The sequence below is a fragment of the Portunus trituberculatus genome, chromosome 46 (genome assembly GCF_017591435.1).
Source record: "Portunus trituberculatus isolate SZX2019 chromosome 46, ASM1759143v1, whole genome shotgun sequence".
NCBI classification, from domain to species: Eukaryota; Metazoa; Arthropoda; class Malacostraca; order Decapoda; family Portunidae; genus Portunus; species Portunus trituberculatus.
In genome coordinates this window covers 6857252-6877251 of record NC_059300.1, presented here as the reverse complement: position 1 = coordinate 6877251, position 20000 = coordinate 6857252, and the positions used below count along the sequence as shown (strand labels likewise).

The window sequence follows — 20000 nt, the reverse complement described above, 5'->3', positions numbered from 1 at the left end:
AATACCTCGGCCCTCCCGGGAAAAGCTTAGCACGCCGGACAGTTATGGGGTGATAATGTAGTATGAAGAGTTTAAGGGAATGTGAAGTAGGGTCGTAGTGCTTGTAGTTACTGAGAGTTGTTGCTACAAGTCTCGTGTTTGGTATGCAAGGGGTGAGTGTCAGTGTCTCGGGGCGGTGTTAGGAAGTGGGATGGTGTTCTTGTGATGATGTGGTGGTTGTGGTTCATGGAGTAGGTGTGTTGGTGTATTAAACCGAATTATATATTGCGTGTAGTTTTAACCCCTTCAGTACCATGACGCGTTTCCATATTCATTCTGCTTACTATCTGGTGAATTTATACAGCTTCAGAAACTCATATGGAAGATTAAAATAGTGGTGACTGTGATAATCAATCTTCTGACCTCGATAGACCTTTCATAATGACGATAAAATAGTCTAATCGTAAACAAATCTCAAGGTAAAACTGTGTCCCAATACTGAAGGGGTTAAAGAGGTGCTGTTCTCGCGATGAGGTTTATATGTACAGGTGGGAGTGTCTAAACGAGCCATATGTTAGGTAGACTTCCTGAGACTAACTTACCTTCTCAATAACCTCACAATGTCCATACAAGACTAACACTACATCCCTCGACAGGAACAATGTGCCGGCAACAACAACATCAACAACAACAACCACAGCAACAGCAACAGCAGCACACCTTCCCACCTCGCCCATCCCAACCAGCCTATCGCCCTGTTCCTGGAGGCCGTAGGCGAGGCGTCCATCACCGCCATGAGCCTCGACCTTCACCCACCATCACCTGCAGCCTCCGACATGCCCGCCCCGACCACCCCCGAAAAACCCTGCCCGGACAACCATGACGTCCCCGCAGGCCCTCCACAGGTGCCCCCAGAAATCTTGGCTGAAATGGAGCAGCTAAGGCAAGACCTCGAGCGCCAGAAGACTCAGAACGAGGAGCACCTACAGCAACTAGCTCAGCAGAAGGAGGAGTTTGAGGAGGAGCGGAAGCAGTTACGTGAGGAGAATGAGAAGTTAAAGGAGGAATATGATGTGGAGAAGAACACCCTGGAGGAGGAGGTCGGGGCGAAGGTGCAGAAGGTGGAGGAGCAGCAGCGGGTGATGGATGCGCAGAAGCAGGTGATGGAGGAGCAGAAGCAGGTGATGGAGGAGCTCAAAATGATGATGGAGGAGCAGCAAGTCAGGATTGTGGAGCTGGTGAGTGCTGGGGAAGGTTATGGATGCTTATATATGTGCAGGTACACACACACACACACACACACACACACACACACACACACACACACACACACACACACACACACATACACACACACACACACACTCTCTCTCTCTCTCTCTCTCTCTCTCTCTCTCTCTCTCTCTCTCTCTCTCTCTCTCTCTCTCTCTCTTAGCTGTCTACATATCTATATCTGTCTATCTATCTATCTATCGCTCTTTCTATCTATCTATCTATCTATCTATATCTGTCTGTCTGTCTGTTTATCTATCTATCTCTCTGTTTGATTGTATCTATCTGTCTGTGTTTATCTATCTATCTATCTGTCTGTCTCTTTTTCTGTGTCTGTTTTTCTGCTTGTCTGTCTGCGGTCTGTCTGCCTATTCGTATATCTATCTGTTCATCTATGTCTATTTTTTTCTACTTTTTTTTCTCTCTCCATCCTTCAGTAACTCCATTCTACGAACGCACACACGGATTCCAAGGCATTCAACAACAAAACAAGACGTGCAATAGAATATATACAAAAAAAAAAAAAAATCACTCATACACAAAAAAAACAGAACAAACTCATGCACACACACACGTAAAAAAAAGTAAATAAATAATCTGAACTGGTATTTCTTGTTGGGGCTCGACGCGAACAAGGCCAGCGGTGGGAACTGTCTGGCTCATCACTGACTGGTGTTGCTGGTGTTGGTGTTGCTTTTTATTATTAACCCATTCAGTACCATTACACGTTTTCGTATTTATTCTATTTACCATTTGACGATTTTGTACAGCTTCAGAAACTCATGTGGGAAGATTAAAATAGGGAAGACTGTGGCCATTAACCCCTTCAGTGTTGTGCCACGTTTTCAAATTCATTCTGGTTACTATTTGGCGATTTTATATGGCTTCAGAAATGTATGTGGGTTTTGAAATAGTAAAGACTCTGGCCATTAATCTTTTGCACTCCATAGACCCTTTCTAATCCAATAAAATCGTCTAATCACATCCAAAAGTCATGGCAAAAATGCGTCCCAGTACTGAAAGGGTTGATACCATTGCGTTTATATTCCTCTCCTACCACCACGTGTTCGTCCTCGTGACTTGAAGCTCAAACGGTAAATACCTAATGTTCTTGTAGTTGTAGTTGTAAGTGGAGTAAATGTTCAAGTATGCCTGGGAACTTTTGAACTTAATGGATCTTTGAACAAAAAAGCATAAAAAAACTGTGACTGATGTTAGTTAATTATATAGTACGAGTGTGAATTCATGGGAAGTTCTTTTTTTATTTCTTTTTATTCAATGTTTTGTTGTGATTTGCATTTTGAAACGGTGAAGCACATTAGTAAAACGGAATTTGAATACTTTCGGGGTCATTTACTTCTTTCAACGTTGCTTTTGTGTTTAACGTTCTGGTTTTCCTTCTCGGAGTTGGACGCTTCATCATGTGTGTGTGTGGAACAAGTGTCAGCTACGTCTTTGTGTGTAAATTTGAGGTGCATTCAGTGGCAGAGGTTCTTATTGTACTAGAATGACTGAGAAAAATTACCTCTTATTTTTTGTAATACGTTTCAACTAGTGAGGGGAAAGATGTTAAGGAATTACAACAAAGTTACATATTTTTCGTAACAACAGGTAGTATTTGTTCGAGGGAAAGACGGTGAGGGAAAAGTATATGATGTAGTTTTGGGGAATGTATTTCGTCTGTTTAATGTTCGTTCATTCCTTCCTCAGGAGACTGAATGCCTGGTGCCACCGCCTCTGCCCACCACTTGGCACCGGCGGGAGTCCTGCGTTAAGGTGAGTCTTTTGCTCTCTCTCTCTCTCTCTCTCTCTCTCTCTCTCTCTCTCTCTCTCTCTCTCTCTCTCTCTTTTCCAGGCCAGAACTTTGCCACATGTATTTAACCTTCCCGCGAGATCCTCACGTTACACTCCTCTCAAGGTCAGGCCAGCCCATCCGCGCCCTCCTTAGTCTCGCTCTGGGGCAGGGAGGAGGCGGAGAGAGGAGGAGCGGAGTCGGCGTCCCTACCAGTGCTCTACTTTGTTACTGTGTCAGGCGGATGTTTGTCAAGCGGCGAAAAGTCTCGATGGTCTCCTATGCAATCCAGTTCTTATGTCAAACTTATGCGAGTTGTTGCCGCCGAGTTTGCCAGCAGTGAGTAAGCGAGCCAGCTGAGTGAGTGGCGGTGGTGGTGGTGGTAGTGGTGGTGGAGGGGAGTACCGTTACCTCAGAGGCCAGTGCGAGTTTTTACCATGATCGTCACCTCGTTATGACATGCTTAGGAAGACTGCCGCGGGTGTCACACAGCGTGGGAACAAGGGGCACCTTCAGTCCTCTTTATGTGTGCGTTAATCGGGTGTAAAGAAGTGACTAATGGTGTGTGTGTGTGTGTGTGTGTGTGTGTGTGTGTGTGTGTGTGTGTGAAGATGAGTGGGAGTGTGGGGAAGTGGTGGCCGTGGACTGGAATGTCTAGCGGTGGATGAAGTCAGTAGCAATAATGATGGGAGTTAAGAAGAGTTACAACAGTAGTAGCATCAGCACCAGTAGCAGCAGCAGTAGTAGTAGTAATAGCATCATCCACCCCACCCCCACCCCAGGCCTTGCTTTCATAACGGCTCCTTGCTCCTGTTCTACTTTATTAAATTTACTCTTTTGTGTCTGGTTTCCCCCTCGAATTTCCACACTTACCAAGGAATGTATGACCTACTGAGTTCCTCCTTCTCTCGTGACATCTGCAACGCCCTCCATTCCTGTGCGTTGCGGAGAGCAGTGAGGCGTGGAGAGCAGCAGGAATAGGCAGGGCAGGGCAGGGCAGGGTAGCAGCGTGGAGAATTGAGGAAAGAGTGAGAGAAGAAAGTAAGGTAATGAAATGCAGAGAGAGAGAGAGAGAGAGAGAGAGAGAGAGAGAGAGAGAGAGAGAGAGAGAGAGAGAGAGAGAGAGAGAGAGAGAGGAGGGGAGGGAGGGAAAGGAGGGGAAAGGAGGAGGAGGAGGAGGAGGAGGAGGAGGAGAGGAGAGAGGAGAGAGAGGAGAGAGAGAGAGAGAGAGAGAGAGAGAGAGAGAGAGAGAGAGAGAGAGAGAGAGAGAAAAATTACATAGAAAAGGATGATAAAATAGACAAGACGAAACGAAGGAAAGAAGAACTTGGCAAAAAAGATAAAGAAGAGAAAGAGAGATATAAAAAGAAAAAGAAAAAGAGAGAAAAGAATGCAAAGAAAGAATGAAGAAAACAAGTAATAACAAGCAGAGAGAAAGAGAGAAATAAAAAAAAAAAAACACAACAAAGAGAGAGAGAGAGAGAGAGAGAAAGAGACATATGAGATAGAGACACAGGCGGGGCAAGAAGGCTACGAGGGAGTAAGTAAGAGCTGGACTAACTGGATTTACTACTAGTCATTCTTACCTGCACTGGGATGGCCGAGGTTTGTCATTTCCTACTTCACGTGGCAGGAACAGCGAGTCGTGGTGACCTCCGTGCATAACAAGCTTACGATAATTGTCTTAGAGGGAAGTGACGGTAGGCGAATATAGACAATGTATGGAGAGAGAGATGAGGGAGAGAGAGGGGAGGGAGAGGTGGGGAGGATAGAGAGAAAGAGAGAGAGGTGAGGAGAGAGAGAGAGAGAGAGAGAGAGAGAGAGAGAGAGAGAGAGAGAACTAGGTCATGTAGGTTTATAATGGGATGATTTAGATAGATAAGATAGATAAGCTGACGTTGGGTACACATAAAATAGATCTCTAGAGTATAAAAAAGCAGATGATTGTTGTAAATATATATGTGATTGTTATTAGCATCAGTATTATCATTGGTTTATGCAACACATTTAACTCCTTCGGTACTGGGACACATTTTTACCTTGAGTTTTGGGTATGATTAGACCTTTGACATTAGGAAGGGTCTATGGGGGTCAGAAGATAAATGGCCGCAGTCGTCACTATTTTGATCCCCCACATAAGTTTCTGAAGCTGTATCAAATGAGCAAATAGTTAGCAGAATGACTATGGAAACGTGTCATGGTACTCAAGGGGTTAAAGAGAAAAGAAGGCCCAAAGAGGCGACAGTTCCCAAAGAGTCAAACACAATAGTTAGAAAATGGAGGATATTTGTCTTGAAATCCCACTCTTGATGATAAAATGAGTAAATAAAGGGACACTGTATATGAGAACATCTACCTTATTGAAAAATAAAGTAATTTATGAATGAAGTATCATATGGTAATCGTATTAATGGACTCTGCCATATACGTAGTTAAAAATAAAAAGATATATGATGATGATGAAAAAAGTAGATAAATATATAGACACACCTTTATCTAGTGGAAAAAATATGAATGCAGTGTGTAGATATGTAAAGAGTGCGATTATTCACATGAGAAAAATACAAACTAGATTACTGTAATGAATGTATAGATACACAATTCCGTTACATTCACGGCCATATTCAGAAACGCCTTCCCGTCTCACTACGACAGTTTACCAAGGCCACAGAGACAACTAGCTGTGTTTTCGAGACAGTTCCTCTTTTGAATAGTCTAGAAATCTTACCAATCTATCACGAGAGCTATAAAAATACTCTTAAAAACACGAGTATCTTCAACTGGAGCCTCTAGAAAGCAGTGATGGTAAAAGAGCAAAGCGTTTCCGAATACAGGCCTCAAAGGGAAGGAGAGACAAAGAAATCACAACAAATAAATGAAAAATAGTAAACCTAATATACTTAACACCAGACCAGTTTATCATCAAATTATGCAGATACACGAACATACACAGCACAGCAGATCAAATGTCATGCATAACAGAACGTACAAGGCGTGTGAGGTTTATTAGGCATGCAAACACACGGAGAGTAACACAAGAGGATTCAGAGCAACGGAAGAGGGGGGAAGGTGGTTGATATGATAGCTCAGAGCAGCCTTGGCAAACCTGTGTCTCTGAATAATGTTCCTTCGTTATGTTTCTTCCTTAACCTGGTGCTCGCTAACCCTTCTCCAGGCTTTACTCTATTCCTCTTACTGCTACTTGTTAATTCATACCGCGCTGAGCATTATGGCAAGTTAGTCTCTCTCTCTCTCTCTCTCTCTCTCTCTCTGGGTGTGGTCAATAGTGATTCGAGACGTTTCACTCGTTTGTCAGTATTCAAGGCTGCTTATGAGATACTGTGACACTTTGCTGTTGCTGTTGTTATCGTTGTTGTTGACACATGCACACACACACACACACACACACACACACACACACACACACAACAACAACAAGAACAACAACAACATTTTAAGAGAGGATTGAATATCGTTGTTTTAATCATCGTTAACTCGTTATCTGATCTGCGTTCACTCTCTCCTGTCGATGGCACGCTTCAGTCAGTCAGTCAGTCAGTCAGTCAGGTAACGAGATCAGAAAGTTAAGCAGTGGATCAGTCAACTTGTGAACTCAGTCATTCAGTGAGAGTTGTTATTTACTTACTCTTTTAGTCACTTGAAGAAATTAGTTAGTCATTTATTCAGTCGATCAGCCAGCAAGTGAACAAGTAAGTTAATGAATAATAAACCTAAAGCAGTAAATCAGTCAATCAGCATGTGAACTCAAACGGTCAATCAGGGAAAGATGTCAGTTACTTGGTCAGTCTTTTGAATCAAGTCATTCGGAGAAATCAGCCAATCAGTCAGAAGTCAGCCATTCGGTCAGTCAGAGGAGCCAATCAGTCATTTAATTAGCTGCTCAGTCAATTTATCAAGCCACATAGTCAAATCGAAATCAATTAGGGAATCACAGACACACACACACACACACACACACACACACACACAGAGAGAGAGAGAAAAAATGTTCCTACACTCCCTCCCCATCCTCCCATGCATAATACCTTGCTACCTCGCTGGTAGTGAATACATAAACACTGCACCGGGTCTCCTTCCTAGTCTTCCCTTTCACTCCACGCACATCCGTAAAGCAAGTCTCGGGCAGTCCCTCTTAGATTGTTTTCCCCGCCACGAGCCACGCCCACCATTACGTGCCTGCCGAGACGTGAGGGACAGGGTTAGGAGGGATGTAGTAGCATATGAAGTAGCAGTAACAGGAATAATAGTAGTGTTGTAATGGTAGTAGTAGTAGTAGTAGTAGTAGTAGTAGTAGGTAGGTGAGTCAAGATTTATTCCTAAGCTATTTAATCCCTTCAGTACCAGGACCCGATTTCATATTCATTCTGATTACCATTTTGTCTTTTTTATACAGCTTCAGAGACATATGTTGGGGTTAGAATAGTGAAGTGTCTGTCCATTAATCTTCTGACCTCCATAGACTCTTCCTAATGCAAATGAAACGGTTTGATCATACACAAAAAAATCAAGGTAAAAATGTGTCCCAGTATTGAAGGGGTTAAAGTTGAAGGAGGTTTCATATAGTCGTGTATCGGTATTGTCGAAATGTTTAGTTGTTTCTCAGCTTTATTGGTCTTATTTTCATGGATGCATTTACTGTAACTGCGAGAAAATGGGAAGACTGTCGCGGCATATGACTGTTTTGTTGCTCAAGTTCACTTTCTACCTAACCGAGGTAATCCGTAATAAAAGTCAAGTCCGCCACGTAACAATGAAGACGTGACATAAGGTTAAGTCTGTGATTGGAAGGTTTATTTTAGAAATGGGTTTAATAATAATGAATTCTTGTTGATAAGAAGTAAAGCCTTTGAAACAGCACTTCCTGGCGTGTCGTTTCCTACCGTTTTTTTTTCTTTCATATTTTTGTTTTCTTATTAACGTCTCTCTTATTAACTTTTCTCTCTTTCATTTTCTTTTCTCTTCTTTCGTTACTTCAGTGTAAATATTTTCAAACAAATATTTCCAATTCACTGCTAAAGAAATGGATGAATGTGTTTACATCTTTCTAATTCCTCCTCCTCCTCCTCCTCCTCCTCCATCACCATAAAGTTCACACAGTTACTTTCGCGTCGCCCTTCGTTTCCTCGCGTTATCCAGAGGAGCGTGTCTCTTACCGCCACGCGTGCTGCCCTTACGTGTGAAAGGGGCCAGGAGGGGCGTGCGTGCGTGTATTGTGTGTGTGTGTGTGTGTGTGTGTGTGTGTGTGTGTGTGTGTGTGTGTGTGTGTGTGTGTGTGTGGTAATTAAAGTGGATAGGTGCACATGTGGCTGACGCAGATGTGTTCCCGCAGGTGTCTGAGTTGCCCACCGTCATGGAGCAGAACAGCGATGACGAGTGCAGCTCCTCCTCCTCTTCCACGCCCACTGAGACCACGCCCCCAGACCTGCCCTTCGCTCTAGAGGACGACACACTTGAACCATCCTGCCTCTCCATGCCCGCAGACACGCCCCTGGAGCAGCTCGCCTGGCCTGAGGTTTGTTTGTCTGCTTCTCGTGGATTTTTATCTATTTATTTGCTTCATTTTTTTTTTTTTAAGTTCTATTTGGTTTGATTTTTTTTTTTTTTACTTTGGGTTTATTTTTTTTCAAGAGCGATATATATTTTTTTTTCAAGATTAAGAGTAAGTTTATGTTTCTTGTTCCTCTGAATTCTTTTTTCCCTGATTATTATGGTTTCTTTCTATTTTTCTTTATCATAGTTATTACCTCTTTTTTTTTCCTATCCCTTTCTTTCTTATCGTTGCGCAATGAATGACCTGTATTCAGAAACTTTTTTTGCTCTCTCACGACGTCTATTTCCAGAGGCTCTAATTGAAGATACTCGTAATTTTTTAATGGTATTTCTTATGGTTCTGGTGATGGATTAACAAGATTTCTAGTTTTTCATAAGGAGAAATTGTCTTCAGTACCCTGCTAGTCGTCTCCAGGGACTTCAAGGCGTTTCTGAATATGTCCGTATGTCTTAAATTACTCTCTTGTCCCTTTTCTTCCTTCCATAAAATGTAATCTCTGAACTGTGAATTTTTCCATCATGGTTTTCCTTCACATTTCTTCCCTTTCTCCTCTTCTTATTGGCGTGTAGTATATCATGTTTCTTTGTGTATCTTATGGCCGTGTTGTAGTCACTGTCCTGCCGAGTGAAAGCCACACGTGAAAAGCAAAAAAGTGGTATTAGAGAAGAGGTAAAAGCTTGCTCAACACTTTGCTGATTCAGTCACTGGTATTCTTACATAAATAAAGCAGTTAGTGAAAAAAATATATATATAAGAAAAAGACAACAACAGAGAGAGAGAGAGAGAGAGAGAGAGAGAGAGAGAGAGAGAGAGAGAGAGAGTCAGTAAATATATATCTAAACGTGATCAATATAAAGACAGTGAAAATTTTAAACTAGCATTTGGAGAAGAGTAGTTGAATAGATTGATAAATGCATAAATAGGTAGAATTAAAGGAAAGAATGACGCAAATGAGGTGTGAGAAGGAAAGACTAAGTATTAAGTTACCATGTTAATGATATCTGCTTATAAGAAAATGGTTTACAGGTAATTTTTCTCTCTCTATCTCTGTCAGGGTCACTTCACTCTATAGCTTTTAATCTTCTCTCTCTCTCTCTCTCTCTCTCTCTCTCTCTCTCTCTCTCTCTCTCTAGTAAGATCAGCCATTTACACAGACCGTCGGGATGTTTAGTGTTGTTACCCTCTCAACTCTTGTTTTCTCCATTTTCTACTTCATCCCTATTCTCTCTCTCTCTCTTCTGCGTTAGAAGGGAACACTGAACCATTCCATCGCTTCACTTAATTTTTCTCTCCCATGCCTCCTTGTTTCTCCAGCTTATTATTATTCTATGGTTATCTATCTTTTCTCTACTTGATAATCCCAAAGCTCATTTACGCGTTGCATTTTTTTTTACGATTTTTTTTTTTTTGCAGTTGTATTTATCCTTATTTTTTTATGTTTGAGGCTTTGTGGTGTTACGAATGTTTTTTTTTATTGTTATTGTATTTGAAATTATTTGTTAGTGTAATTTTTCTTACTTGCATATTCCGTGAAAGGGCATCTTTACATTATTAACTAAGTTCAGAAATATTGAAAATAGAATAGTTTATAGTCGTATTTCGTTTTCTTCAGCAAGTGGGGTTGTGAAAGAAAACGTTTGAGGGGTGAACAGTTCTATACTGAAGCAATAGCATTTAAGTTCGCTACTTCATTTTCATATCTTATTCACTCCTTTCATATTTTAAGTCACACACATGCTTCGATATATCTCTGTGATATTTATCTAATTACTTATTTCTCTTCTCTTTCTTAGTCTTCCTTCCATTTTCGTCACTTCTCTTTTCTCCCTCGTTCTTGCTGCTTTTCATACCTACACATTCACACATCCACACATACTCCTGCATCTCCTGTGTTGTTACATCCCCCGCTCACTGTTCCCAGATCCCTGCTGATGAAATGGCTGCGCAGTACGCCCTATTGTCGCGAGAGCACCAAGGACTGCAGAAGTCTTACCAGCTGCTCGCCTCCACTACAGCGGCCGCGTCCTCCTCACCAGATTACCATCCCAGAGGTGCGTGCATCGTCTCTTATTATCATGATGGTGTGATGATGGTGATAAAGGAAGGAAGATAAAAGAAGCCAGCTGTCCTTCACGTGGCAGTCTTTTTTTACACATACTTATCTTATATCCACCAGTCAGCCCAACCCATACATTTATTTAGTTTTATGACTTATTTTGGTAGTCCATTTAAGAAGTAAGAACCAGTTTTTCTTCCTATGTTTGTTCTTTGTTGGTAGTGTTCTTTATCCCCACAGAATGGTACCATACCCCGTACCTCTCTCTCCTCGTGTCTCGGCACAGTGATGATGTCCTCGCAATAATAGCCAGTGCGTTAGTTAGTTGATTAGTTAGATGCCTTATATTTGCCAGATAGTTAAGGTTGAGAATGATTCCTATGCCCAATGTGTCAAGAATAGCAGAGTGAGTGTGAAATAGCCTACCATCACACGTACGTTTATGTAATTTGACGTGGATGTCACTTGAATCCTTCTTGTGGTTGTTTGTTGTCCACCTCACGGACTCGCGGCAAAGTCGTGGTCCGTGTCAGGTTCAAGATACAGCAGCACAACGCCATTAAACTTTATTCGTGACAAATGGAAAATTGCAGTCGTATATTTGAGATAATTACTGGCTGGCATAATTAGTGCCATAAATACACCGGGACGCACGAAGAGGAGGGCTGCTGTTATTTGTGAGCGGAGCGATGACAGTATTCCACTAAACTGTTCTCATTTGAAAAACATCAACATTTCATTCATAAAAGAAAGTGTAGAAATGATTTAAGTAGGAAGGAAAAAAAGCCTTGCAGCCAAACGCTGTTTATGAAAACATTAATATTGACTGATTGGAAATAAAGGAAAAAAAAAAAAAAAAAAAAAAAACGAGGGTAATGGAGAGACGAGATGAAGATTGCAAATACAGCCACCAGAGTATGTTGAAGAGAGCATGTTATTGTAATGTAAGAGGCACGTAGAGCAGTGTATAGTCTTGCCTAGGAAAGAAGACACTTAGTGAATTGCAGAGTATTAAGTGAAGAAATGGCAACACAAAATTCATACTTAGACACCATACCATCATTTTGCTGTGGCGCAATAAACCAGTAACTTAATCTAATAGAAACTTGACACACCGTCCTCGATACATTTGAATCTCTTGATGCCAGGAATAACTGAAGAGCGTTGTTTGTGTCCTGACAGATGGCACGGCGGCCCTGTGGCTCTCGGCTAAGGTGCTGGAGCTGGAGGCTGAGGCGACGAAACTGCGTGAGGAGCTGCAGGACACGAGGGACCACGCCGACCTGCTGGAGTTCCGCTGCCTGGAGCTGACGGAGGGAGCTGATAAGGTGAGTACTGATCTGCCTGTCTTGACTCTCTCGGCGGGGAAATACGTGTGTTCCCGGTGTCCTTGGCGGGGTAAAGGACACCCAGCGCTGTGAAGGGCGGGTTGAAGGTCTTGAACGTTCTTTACACATCTGTGCCCGGGAAGTTCGTGTCATACTGAAGGCGCCGTCCATGGCATTTGTTAGGTTTGGCTCTACGCAGGTAGTTGTTGATTGCAGGTTTCTTAGAGGGCAAGATGAAGCAACATGAGTGACTTGTATATATATATGTATGTATGTATGTTATTCTGTATACGAGAAAATCCGGGAGTGTCCGTGCTGAGAAATAATAGATTGTTATCACACATGAACTCTCTGTGGCTGCAGGAAATGTACACACACACACACACACACACACACACACACACACACACACACACACACACACACACACACACACACACACACACACACACACACACACCTGGGAGTGGACAGGAAACGTGTGCTTTGATTGCCGATGTCTGAGGTGGCGCTGCTTTTTTGTCTGTTGTGTGTTGTTTGTTGTGTTTGTTTCCTGAGTGGCGAGGCGAAGGGGACTGACTGTTCGAGTGTCTGTCCTGTGCTGGTCAGCTTGTGAGGGGAGGTGTTGAGGTGACAGGCTGAGGTTGCTAATCGATTTAAGTTGTGTGTGAAGAGAGGAAGTTTAAAGTGGGTCGTGTCTTTTTTTTCATAATTTTTTTCTTTTCGTTTTTCTTCACTCTCTTCCACGAAATGTTCACTTATCTAGACGTGGAAATAGATGAGGAGAGATTCAGTGAGGGAGGTCTGCAAACATACCTGAGTTTGTAGGAGGACGAGAAGACATTTTTCAAGGTGTACATGTGTAAGGTGACTAATGAATGTGTGTGTGTGTGTGTGTGTGTGTGTGTGTGTGTGTGTGTGTGTGTGTGTGTGTGTGGATTCCTCTTAGTTTTCATATTTTACGAGTTTAAAATCTGTATTATTTCTTGATTTCTTGGAAGATTGCCTGTTTTTTTCTCTTCTTTCTTTCTTTTTTCTTTTTTTTTTTTTTTTCTTTATTCATTCCCATTAAGGTTTGCGTTACGGTTAACCTCAAGACACCGCTCACCCTCACCACTTTCACTCTCCCTCACCACTCACCCTCATCTCTCACCCTCACCCCTCACCCTCACCACTCCTCCTCACCACACTCCCTAACCACACTTCCTCACCACTCACCCTTAGCACATTCCCTCACCACTCCCTCACAGCTCTCCCTCACCAATCACCCTCACCACTCACCCTTACCTCTCATCCTCACCACTCCTCCTCACCACTCCCCACCACACTCCCTCACCATTCACCCTCACCACTCCCCCTCACCACTCACCCTCACCCAGTAATTGGTCATGCATGCGTAAGGAAAAAAAATAAAACACAAAAGCATTTCCTTGACTTTTCCTGTCCTTCCCTCCCTTTGTCCGTCAATCCCCCACCTTCCCCTCCCCTTCCCCACCAACTGCCCACCCTTGCCTCAACCTCAACCTCAACGTCTCCTTCCCCTGCTATCATTAACCAGAGTGTCTTGCTCCAGGTGAAGGTCGATCCCCTCCCTCTCCTTGTCCCCTCTCGTGCCCCCACCACAAGGCTGACGCAGGAGCTCTCACGATGGGGCGCCTTGAAAATTTATCGTCAGCATAATTTACTTGCTCGATTTAGTCTGCCCGGCTGTGTTATAATCCCCGGGGCTCCATGGCGGTGATTCACGGCTAGACACTCAGCTGATGGCCGGAATGTAGCTCGCTCTGTCACATGTCCAGTATTATGAAACTCTTCTGCGTTGCACTTACACTATTTCAAGTCTCTAGTTGAAATTACACTCGTTTTTAAGGACGTTTTCATTGTTGTAGTGACATATTGAAGAGATTTCTGTGTTGTTAACCACATTTTTACCTTTACATTTGTGTACGATTAAACCATTTTATTTACATTATGAAAGGCCTGTGGAGGTCAGAAAATTCATGGCTACAGTCTTCACTATTTTAATCCCCTAAATGAGTTTCTGAAGTTGTATAAAATCACCAAATAAGCAGAATGAATGTGGAAACGCGTCACGGTACTGAAGTGGTTAAAGGAGGACCAGTCTTGGGATCTCGGTTAATGATCTCTGAAAATAATTGTGGTGAGAGAGCAAAACATTTCTAAGTACGGGGCACGGCATGAGTGAAGACTGGTTCATCTCCCTTTGCCTCGAGCGTCCGTCCCGATCACGCGTCCCATCCACGACCCTCCGCGACCCTGCCCCGAGACCCATCCCGTCACGACCCTGCCCTGCTGCCCTGCTCCCCTCCTGCATGCCACCCCGCTGTGCCCTCTGCTCCTATTATCTTCTTCTTTTGGCCTTCATCTCTTCCTGCGCCATCATACTTACCTCCACAGTCATCATTCTTTTAGTGACGTCATTTTTCCATTCCCATAAGACACATGAACAGAAAAGGGAATGTGGAAGGGAAGATGAAAGAGGCAGACCTTAAGATTTACGTCAAAGGCAGGTGTAGCCAGTAAGAGCCATCATGAAAACGAAAAATAGAGAGAAGGTGGTAGATGTCGCTTTAGTTTGAAATGTAGGTAGAAATGTTGCTTCATCAGGTGTGAAAACGATTTTACTATTACAACATTGAGTTTATTTCTTCATATGGTGTTTTTAGGAGCAGCGTTCTGTTTGATTTGTGTGTTTTTTTAATCCTAATTCACTTTACCTCTTCAGTACCTTGTCACGTCTTCATATTCATTCTGGCCACTATTTGGTGTTTTTATACAGCTTGAGAAACTTATGTGGGATTAAGATAGTGAAGACTGGCCTTTAATCTTCTGACATCCATAGACACTTCCTACTGTAAATAAAATCGTCTAATCACACCCAAAACTCATGGTAAAAATGCGTCCCAGTACTGAAAGGGTTAGAAACATGAAAAAAAGCCAAGATGTTTAGGTATCGATACCACTGCAGAGGGTAAATAGAAAAATAGCTTTGGTGTTCGCGTCACTGAAAGGCACAAGTCATGGCACCCTCACCTCCGCTAAGGCCTAGGGAAGGAAGTGCAAGTGCCAGGCGTACTCCATCGTCAGCCTTGCACATCTGAAGAAGTTAGGAGTACGTAGTTGTGTATACCTCTCTCTCTCTCTCTCTCTCTCTCTCTCTCTCTCTCTCTCTCTCTCTCTCTCTCTCTCTCTCTCTCTCTCTCTCTCTCTCTCTCTCTCTCTCTCTCTCTCTCTCTCTCTCTCTCTCTCTCTCTCTCTGTGTGTGTGTGTGTGTGTGTGTGTGTGTGTGTGTGTGTGTGTGTCCCTCTATTCATCTTCGTCCCTTTCCTGGTCTGTCGTATCCTTATACTCTTTCCTTTTCCCTCTTTCATCACCGCTCTTTGTTTGAATTTCTCCATCTTATATCCCACACTTCATCTCTCTTTTTCATTATCACACCTTTCTTAATCACCCTCTTGGTCTTCCTTACCCTTATGCTCTTCTTTCTCCTTCATCACCGCTATTTGTACTTCCCTATCCTGTATTTTCCGGTATCTCTATTTATCCTCTTCCTCTCAACTTGTGTCAGCATATCAGGTATTAGAGAGGGGAGGGGAGTATTAGGTAGGAAGGGGGTTAAAGTACAATACAGGAGGGAGCAGCAGCTGTGGGGCTTTAGGTTCAACGATCTTTTCCCAGCGGTGCAAGTGTATACAGGAGAGGCGACATGGTGTGGGCGTGGGAGGAGGCGGAGATCTGTGGGCGGCGAACGGTTAGAAGGGCCAGGAGGGAGGAAGGAAGGAAGAGGGAGAGAAGAGAGATAGCGGATGCCGAGGATGAAGATGGTGGAGGGATTGGGGAGAGTTTGTTGTTGGGGAATGAGGAAGCGAGAGGGATGAGGAGGAGAAGGAATAGGAGGAGGAGGAGGAGGGAAGGGTGAGGAGGTGCCGGAGCATTGAACTGTTCCCTGCATAATGAGCATATTATGTTCAGGCTTACATGTGATTGTTGTTGTTGTTGTTGTTGTTGTTGTTGTTGTTGTTGTTGTTGAGGGCGAGGCTCACGTGGGGCATAACAACTGAATTCCACACTACAAGGCTATAATTACATGGAAAACTGCAGTAGCTCTATAGAATCTCACGAGGAGGAAGGAAAAATAAAAGTTGCTTGATTGTGTGGCCTGAAGATGGTGACTATGAGGGTGGTGACGGGGTGGTGACGGAAGACGAAGAGGGTGAAAACGAGTACGAATCAGCATAGGTTTGTTCAATAGTCTTCTTACACCGACACTTCAATGATTTTTTATACCTATTTTTGTTGCTCTTGGTCGGTACCCCATAAAAAAAAAAATCTATATGTAAACCGAGCTCAGAGTAACGGCTAACTGACACAAACCAGCCCTGCCCACTACACGTCAGAACCATGTCTTTAGGTGAGACAGGACAGAAATATATGCGGCAGATGGCTGGGGAGGGACGGGAGGGAGTATATCCGGATGTAAATGGGGAGCTCAAGTCCTCTACGGATCCGCTAATGCTACGTACAGAACTGTCGTCTTAACCGTGACTTGCAGAGAGCCTTCCCCGTTTACCTTTCTTTGCCTCCCTCTTGCCTCCCTCTTGCCTCCCTCTTGCCTCCCTCTTGCCTCCCTCTTGCCTCCTTCTTGCCTCCTTCTTGCCTCCTTCTTGCCTCCCTCTTGCCTCCTTCTTGCCTCCCTCTTGCCTCCCTCTTGTCTCTCCCTTGCTTTCCTCTTATTTCTCCCTTGCTTTCCTCTTGTCTCTCCTTTGCCTCTCTCTTGCCTCTCTCTTGTCTCTCCCTTGCCTCTCTCTTGCCTCCCTCTTGCCTCTCCCATCGCTCCTCCCTCCCATTCCACAGTCACATGTCATCCACCTTTACATAGAGTGCGGTCCTGTTGATTAGCACCTGCCACCCTTCTCTCCCTTACCTGCCCTTCCCCCTCTTTCAAATATTATCTTCCTCTTTGCTGTTCCCTGTTCTTCCTCTCGGCACTATTACATCTATCCTCCCTTTTCCTCTCTCATCTCTTTTTTTGTTTCTCTTTTCCTGATTTTCTGTTTTTTTTCTCTCTTTACTTTTCGCTTCCTTTAGATTTATTTGGTTTTGTCTATTTTTTTTCTTCATTCCTATCTCTCTGTTTTTATCGAATTTTCCTTCCTGCTTCCCTTCCCCATATGTCTCCGTCATTTCCTTCTTGTACTCTTCTCCTTCCCCTTTCCTCCATTCCTCCTCCTCTTTCCTCCCTCCTTCCGTCATTTGCCTTCCTGTTACCTACCATTTTACTTCCATATCTCCGTTTTCTTTCCTGTTCTTCTCTCTCTTTACTTCCTCTACCCACATCCTTTTCCTGTACTCATGACACCCTACAACGTTTTTCTTTTTCTTCAGTAAATTCCCCTTCTATTTTGTGACAGTTATTATTTTCTAGTTTCTATTACACTCTCAAGAAACGTGACTCGATTTTTTTTCTTCTTTTTTTATGGGTAAGCTAAAATTTTCGTTCTACCCGATTCGTTTTTTTTTCTTTCCTATTTCGTGCTGCGTAACAATCAGTGTTCATCTTATCATCTCCTGACGGTGTAATGACTGGTATAGGGTTATGAGCTTCTCTTTCTCCTCTTCCTCCTCTTGTTTTTGTACTGAATTTTGCACGCATTCATCCTTTTTTCTGTCTCTCTCTTTCTCTTCTCTCTGGCTCACTGGTCATGTAATGTGATACCACAGACGTGACGGGTTCAAATCTAGTTTTTGGCCCACCAGTCTTGTGTGTGTGTGTGTGTGTGTGTGTGTGTGTGTGTGTGTGTGTGTGTGTGTGTGTGAATGCCAGTTATTAATTTCTTGCAGCTGAGTTAATTTAATTGACTTTTTCAAGACCAGAAGGCGATGGAATGAAATCAAATTAAGCGTGGAGGAAGTTCTCAAGTTCTTGCATAGCCTCTGTAATTCAATTTTCGCAAAAGAAGACAAAAAGATAAAAAAGAAAAACTGGAGAGAAAGCGGAAAGGAATGTCACCGGCGTACATACCTGGCGCGGGGTCACTCACTATACAGGTGGTCTTAGGCAGGTGTTGTGAAGGCGCAGCAAACACGTGAGCTGCGATGAATGGGTGAGGAGGGCGAGCACAGTGATGGGTGTATGGGAAAGATGGGGAAGGTAACGGATGGGTTGGAGTGCCGGTGTGTGATGGGAGTGCCGGTGGTGGTGGTGGTGGTGTTGCTGGGATGGTATTAATGATGATAAAGGTGGTGTTGGACAGGTGTTAGTGACGGTGATGATGGTTTTGGGATAATACTAGAGGTGGTAATGGTGGTGTTGGAGTGGTGTTAGTGATGATGATGGTGGTGTTGGGATGGTGCTTGAGGTGGTATTAGTGGTGGTAATAGTGGTGTTGGGGAAATGTTAGAGATGGTGATGGTGGTGTTGGGAGCGTACTGGAGGTGGTATTAGTGATGATGATGGTGGTGTTGGAGAAGTGATAGTGATGGTGATGGTGATGTTGGGATGGTACTAGATGTGGTAATGGTGGTGTCTGAGTGGTGTTAGTGATGGCGATTGTGGTGTTGGGATGGTACTAGAGGTAGATAATAGTGGTACTGTGGTGATGTTAGTAATGATGAAGGTGGAGCTGCGAGTGGTGTTGATAGTGGTGATGGTGGCCCATGGGTGATGTTGGTGTACTATTAGCGGCGCAAGCATACCGAACAGCAGCTGTAGCCAGGCGAGTTGGAGAGCGGGAGGGCAGAGAGATGGGCAGACGGGAGGGATGGAAGACGGGAAGGCGGGCAGGGAAGGGAAGGGGCGCAGCCTGACCCACCTGGAGAAGTGTGTCAGTGTGGCCATGTGGGCACAGTGACCCGCCGCGAACCTGTGCCTGGCGGGCGGGTTGTGGCGGCGCGTCCTGATCAGCATGACTTGAGCAGGGCGGCGTTGTTTTTGTTTTGGGGAAGAAGAGCAGCGTGAATGAATAATTTGTGCCTTGGCGGCTGGAGCGTCTGTTAGTGACCCTTGATAGGGGCGTAACTCGGTGGCTGCTGGACCGTGTGGAGGGAGACAGGGAAGGAAGGCAAGAGGAAGACGCAACAAGACCATAATTAGTGGGTATTTATGAGGTTATTAAATGCAGAGAGAAAGAGAGGGGGAAAATGGCTTTGGTGAAGTAAGGACGCTATACGCCGGCGTGAGTAGAGGCAGCAGCATTTGTGCAAAGATACATATCTAATTCAGCAGGGAAGATAAGAGCAGCTCGCCTGGTAATAGCCGTAACAGTATATTCACGTGCGCAACGCTAGACCGGTGACGCCTGAAAAATTTGCCACAATGGAGGAGGAAAGGAGAGAACCGTTGGTGCCGCGGGAGGATCGAGAGGAGGTGAGGAGGCGAGGGTGCCGAGAGGTGGTCATGGTCTGTCGGGCAGCGGCGGCCACTGTGCTACACCCGGGGGCCTTTCGCTCACCCCTCCTCAGGTATTTAGGAAGGTCGGTTACCTGTTGGACACTGAGGGGTCGTCTCAGAGAGGGTCGTCCGCGTTTCTGAGGACGCTCAGGTGAGCTGGGAGGCGCCGGTCGCTCACCTGCGCATCCTTTACACCTGGCGGGGAGGGGACGTACTCATTTTGGGCTGTGGGATCCAATGGGCGTGAATGGACTCCCTTATGGTAAAGACTCCTTCCCTATAGAGGACAATGTACTGGTGATTCCGAGTGACGCCACCACCACCACCACCACCACCACCACCACTACCACCTCCACAACCACCACCACCACCACTACCACCTCCACAACCACCACCACCACCACCATGACCCAAAAATGATACCAACATCCTTAACTTGATTATCTAACTGGAAAAAAAAAATAGAACATCACATAGAGAGAGAGAGAGAGAGAGAGAGAGAGAGAGAGAGAGAGAGATTCACGAGGATGACTAAACAACCAATGTAAAAAAAAAAAAAAATCATGAATCCGCTCACACCGCTTAGCCAG

General features: G+C 44.2%; 1 protein-coding gene across 12 annotated transcripts in view; it reads left to right on the top strand.

The window, feature by feature from the left end:
• LOC123520195 (protein lava lamp-like) overlaps positions 1 to 20000 on the top strand; it is a 294136-nt gene that overhangs the window by 187546 nt on the left and 86590 nt on the right. For all 12 annotated transcript variants that reach the window (XM_045282247.1, XM_045282251.1, XM_045282250.1 and 9 more), the window contains 5 exons: positions 636 to 1217; positions 2962 to 3027; positions 8394 to 8576; positions 10537 to 10666; positions 11854 to 11999. In XM_045282247.1, coding sequence (XP_045138182.1) covers positions 636 to 1217; positions 2962 to 3027; positions 8394 to 8576; positions 10537 to 10666; positions 11854 to 11999 — 1107 coding nt within the window. The remainder of the gene's footprint in view (positions 1 to 635; positions 1218 to 2961; positions 3028 to 8393; positions 8577 to 10536; positions 10667 to 11853; positions 12000 to 20000) is intronic.